Here is a 5313-nt window from a genome sequence, read left to right as displayed (position 1 = left end):
GTTGAAGATAGTTTACTTCCTAGTCCAAACCTCCCGCAGGACGACGGGGGATGGGAACGGGCAGGATTTGAACCCTCGACCGTCGATAAATCCGAACGACAGTCCAGCGCGCAAACCGCACGACCAGTCAGCCATCCAGGCAGATCTAAATCTACAAGAGACCCAGTAAAGAGTACATTTAGACTGAATCTAGATATATGATTATTATCTAAATGTAGATTGAGTAGAGCTAGACTCTTTGATCTAGACTTAAATCTTATCTTCTATAACAATATTCTAGAAGACGTGACTTCAAAAAAAAAAAAAAAAAGAAGATGATTACGTCTTCTAGGTCACGATATAGATTCTATTTGTAGTATTGTAATTAAATCTTCATCTATAAATTGAAATGGTAGTTACACTACAACACATATAAATATTAAATTTTCTTTTCAGACGCATGTGATATCAAAAGCAGCTGTTGAGTGTAAGATGGCGGAAACTAAGGACCAAGTTCAGCCCAATGACTCCGTCTTATTCAAAGCAATAGCTTCCTATAATTCCTCAGAGAGTATTGAGCTTTTGAGACTGTGTGATCACAAAACGGAACATTTCTCCAACCACTCCCTAAACTGGGCTGTTTTTGAGGCTTGTAATAAAGGCCACGCCGAATTTCTCCAGTTCCTTCTGGAAGATGGCTCGCGACTGGAACTTAGAGACGACAACGGAAACACTCCTCTTTTGATTTGCTCCGCGAAAGGATTTTTACGAATTGTGGGAAGACTCTTGAGGCTGGGGGCTGACGTCAATGCTAAAAATAACAACGGTGATACTGCTCTGATGGTTGCTACGTCAAGGAGAGTAATTCAGTGTTTACTACAAGACAGCCGTATACATCTAGATGAACGAAACTCGACTGGGAACACTGCTTTAATGTCAGCCATTGAGACATATCATCTCAAGAAGGTCAAATTGCTGATCAGTGCTGGAGCTAACCCAAACCAAACAGCCGATTAACACTCACAGAGTGGTTTGATTTCGTTGGATGGTGCTCTTGTCAACAATTCAAATGAATGTGCTTTTGATGTGGCCAAAAGAAAGGGCTCCAGTAAACTGCTGGAGTTGCTGTATCGTGCCAAATTGGAAAACGTACATCCTTTGGAGTTGGCTGTTGTCGAAAATGACTTTGAGACCTTCAAGGAGATGTTGTGGTATAACTTATGCGATAGAGTGGAAAGTCAAAATATTCGGCCTGGCATCCTCTGTTACGTTCTTAATAAAATAAATCATTTGACAATTTATAATATTTAACTTATTGAAAAGCTCTGCAGGCTGGGCGTAAATGTCAACAAATGTCAGTGCTGTCCGATGTCACCATTGCAGTTCGTGCTAAACATCGGATTCTATGAATTGGCGGAAATTCTTTGTATCCATGGTGCTAAAGTCACCCATGAGGAGCTGGTGTTCGCTCTTTATTGGGATCACATCCAGATGATTCCAATTCTGATAAACCACTGGGCACCGGTCAACTTCTATGACCAACGTGGCCGCTGGATTTACGACGGTTCGGCTCTTGATATAGCTTTGGAAAAGTCTTTAATAAGTATAGCCAGCCTCCTTTTGTACCACGGTGCTGAAACAGGTGACCTTTACATCATCTGCCCTATAGATCGCAAGGGAAACAAGACCCGATGTAATTACGCAACCTAGTGCTTAATAAATCGTTGTGATATTAAGGATATTAAACTGCTTTGTAATTCATAGTGTCAGCAATTAACTAATAATAACAGAGAGTGATCAGTTTCTATAATAGTAATTGTAATTAGCATTAAGATGTTTAAAAAAAACAACAACAGGCACATACAAAATCTGCACATGACCGTATCATGCCGACTTTGCCCAATTATCCTTGGCCATTTCTCGCATAGACCGATTAAGATACAGTGTAAAGTAGATTGTGGTAGTGTAGAACTTTAAAAGCCCTTCCTTTTTTTAGCACAAAATATTTTCAACATGGAAGAAGTATGCAACTCTATGAATTAATACGTATTTTAACAACAATGGGCATTTAAGATCAAAGGCCAAGTATTGAGATAGCGTAGGCCTATAAGGTGTTAGCTCAATACATTTTTTTATTACAAAACTTATATCAACTGCGTCTTTTGTCTGTATAGTAAAAAGTTTGTACACGTTATTTCTTCCACACTCATTCCCGAATCAAGATAAAACTTTGCACAATTATTCATAGGCGTAGACAATACATGAATCAATAAAATATTGACCAAACGAGTCAATTAATTACTCTTAATTATATATTTTGTTTTATACCCTCAAGTGAAATTAATCAATCGGTTTCCATAGATATAGTTAGATATGTCGACTGTCGCCACCTTCAATAATTGTACCTTTCTTAGTATTTCTTCCACACCCAATCTTGGGTCAAGTTTAGACTTTCAATGATTATTGTTAATTGTACCTATCAAAACATGAATTAATAAAATAAAAATTTGCAATTAATTATTGGTAATTATTTTCTTTTATATCCAAAAAAAAAAGGAAATAGATTCTACATTATTTACAGATACAGTTCTTTCCCTTAGCCAGGAAAACCAGTGACTTGGCAGAGTTTGGGTCATTGGTTAAAATGCATGACTCGTAGGACGTAATCATCTTCTTTTTTTTTTTTTGAATTATATTAGATAAGATAAGATAAGCTTTATTTTTTAAAGGACATCTTGCATTTTGCTTAGTAGGCGACACTGTCGTTCTTGACAAAGTCTAGCTTATCCTGAAAATGCCTAATAGATAAGAAACAATAAAATTCGAGTGGATTCAACTAAATCTAGGTTACTTGACTAGTTTGAGGTCTTGTAAGCCTGGGCGGTGTGACCTATTCCATTGTTTGTCATTTGGAGGGGGGGGGGGGAGTAGGCTGGGGCAACGTGTGGAGGAAGAGGAAAGTGTAAACATACCCACCTGTTGTTTTGTTAAGTGTGGAAGGGGGGGGGGGTGGATAATTCAGAATTAGGGATTTAGAATTCAGAGAATAAAACAATGCCTGAGAATGTGGGACGATGCAAGGTGGTTTCTAAGCCTAGACCAATCGTTACATCAGGCCTGAAGACTAGCCTGTGACGTCGAGACAAGCTCTTTGTTCTGTACTGCCCACATGCTGTGTTCATACCTAATAATGACTTGGCTAAACCGACATGGTCAAGCGTGGTGGAAAAAACAATGACGTAATCTACTGGACATTCAGTTGGTCAAGAACACGAAACACCACTCAGACTCAACGAAGGGCAAAATGGTGGAAATAGAATTATGCACACAAAAAAAAACATTGTCTCCCCTTTTCATATATATTAATCTTTCTCTCCTAACTGACGATACCAGCGTTGATTCCACCGGAATGTGGTAAATAATTACGGAGAGAAAGAGTTAACCCTACCATCGTTCACTTTTGTTAATGACATAAAACTATTTACTTTGTTACTAATTCACGGAAATCATTTAATTATCAAAGTATTTCTACTAGACCTAGTCTCTAGTAAATAATTAAATTTATGTTATTTATCTACACACTGTTTTACAGAGAAAATATTGTTTGTAGTGTCATAAAAAGATCTGGATCACTCTATTCTATATACTTTGTTAATAATTTTAAAAAATCAATTAATTATAAAAGTATTTCTACTAGATCTAGTTTCTAGTAAATAATTAAATTAAAACAGTTTTACAGAGAAAATATTGTTTGTAGTGTCATATAAAGATCTGGATCACTCTATTCTTGTTTCTAGATATCTATAGACTCTACTCCTTCTTTCCAATTGTCATTAGAGTTTAACCAACTTGAATCTATGACTCTTGGAACTCTAGCCCAATGGAAACTTCCCTCGTTCTGCCTGTTTGAACAAACGTCTGTCTAGAAAGATCCAAACAGATGTAAATTGTTATGTCACACCGATGGGTCACATCCCAAGTCTCTAGAATTTGAATCGAGGCCTAGCACATCGGGTAAACTCCCAATATACTACAGTTCTGCAGGTGTCCATCATAAAAACGCTCCTTTTGCGGGTAGTGACATTTTTGTTGCGGCTTTCTGCCATCCAAAACAAAATATGAAAAAAAAAAGTTTTTGTACGAAAAATTGTGTCCCCATTTTTTTTTTAAACACCACTAGTTGATTACCTTTTGTAGTAGTCCCGAACCAGGGGCGGACTGGCTATATGTGCCGGTGCCTCAATGGGCCGGAGAGACTGCCGAGCGGTTCACTTTAAATGTTCATACGTACCGTAGACGTGATTGATCTCGCTTTACATTTTATAAAGTATAGTGACAGATTTTACCGTGTGATATTAGGCACATCGTATCCTCTGATTTAATATTTCATTTGTCTTACATGTTTTTGGTCATAACTTCAAAATAGTGCAAACATCTCACAGGACGGCGGGCTGGGGGGGGGGGGGGGAGCGACCAGCGGATGACTTCGAACTGACTCGACACTCCAGAATGCCTAATACTCGAATAGAAGACCATCAAGTGTTAGGCTTTTACTCTTTTAGTTTTTCTAAAATAATGTAATAACTAATTAAGATTTCGATCGTAGTTCTACTGTAGTTTTCTTTTTTTACAAATTGAGATTTCCTGTAGCCTCTGTGTCTATATTTAGAATGTAGAAATGACGTACAACACGTGATCAAAGCCACGAGTGACTCCTCGCGTTCAGTTTTATGTATATCATAATTCATAAGCAATTAAGTTGTGGGCCCAATTGTATGGTAATGCCCGGGCCGATTTAGCCACCCAGCCCGCCCCTGTCTTCAACATTATCCAAGAATGGAAAGGAATCAAAAAAAGTGTAAAAAATTCTCCCAGACAGACAAAAAAACAGGCAGACATAGTGAGTTGATATAAGCTTTGTAAAAACAACGTGTTAATTATATGCTCATGTATTAATGAGTTTTTATTATTCAATCATTTAAAGTTCATTGGATTTTTTTTAATCAGTCTTTTTTTTTTTTTTGTCACAAAGGCTTATAATATTGAAGGACAACTAAAATTGAAATAACTTCTCACACTATAGATTCTTATCTTATATAATAAAAAATAAAGACGTAACGTCACAAAAGAGGGGGTGCGGTGGCTGTTTGGCTAAGCACTTGAATTCCAAACCTGAGTTCCAGAGTTCGAATCTCGGTGAAAACTGGGATTTTGAATTTTGGGATTTTTCAGGGCGCCCCAGAGTCCACCCAGCTCTAATGGGTAGGCTACATGAATTAACTTCCTGAAAGTTGTAATAATATTCACATTTACTAATGATTTAATTGAATTTTA

At 37.3% G+C, this 5313-nt stretch overlaps 1 protein-coding gene across 1 annotated transcript; it reads left to right on the top strand.

Annotated features, from left to right (window-relative positions):
- Positions 1-471: 471 nt before the first annotated feature.
- LOC129927324 (26S proteasome non-ATPase regulatory subunit 10-like) lies at positions 472-996 on the top strand. Its single transcript, XM_056035805.1, has one exon. The coding sequence runs from the start codon at positions 472-474 to the stop codon at positions 994-996; it is 525 nt and encodes a 174-aa protein (XP_055891780.1).
- Positions 997-5313: the final 4317 nt, after the last annotated feature.

This window comes from Biomphalaria glabrata, chromosome 7 (genome assembly GCF_947242115.1).
Source record: "Biomphalaria glabrata chromosome 7, xgBioGlab47.1, whole genome shotgun sequence".
Taxonomy (NCBI): Eukaryota; Metazoa; Mollusca; class Gastropoda; family Planorbidae; genus Biomphalaria; species Biomphalaria glabrata.
This window is presented reverse-complemented; position numbering and strand designations above follow the sequence as displayed.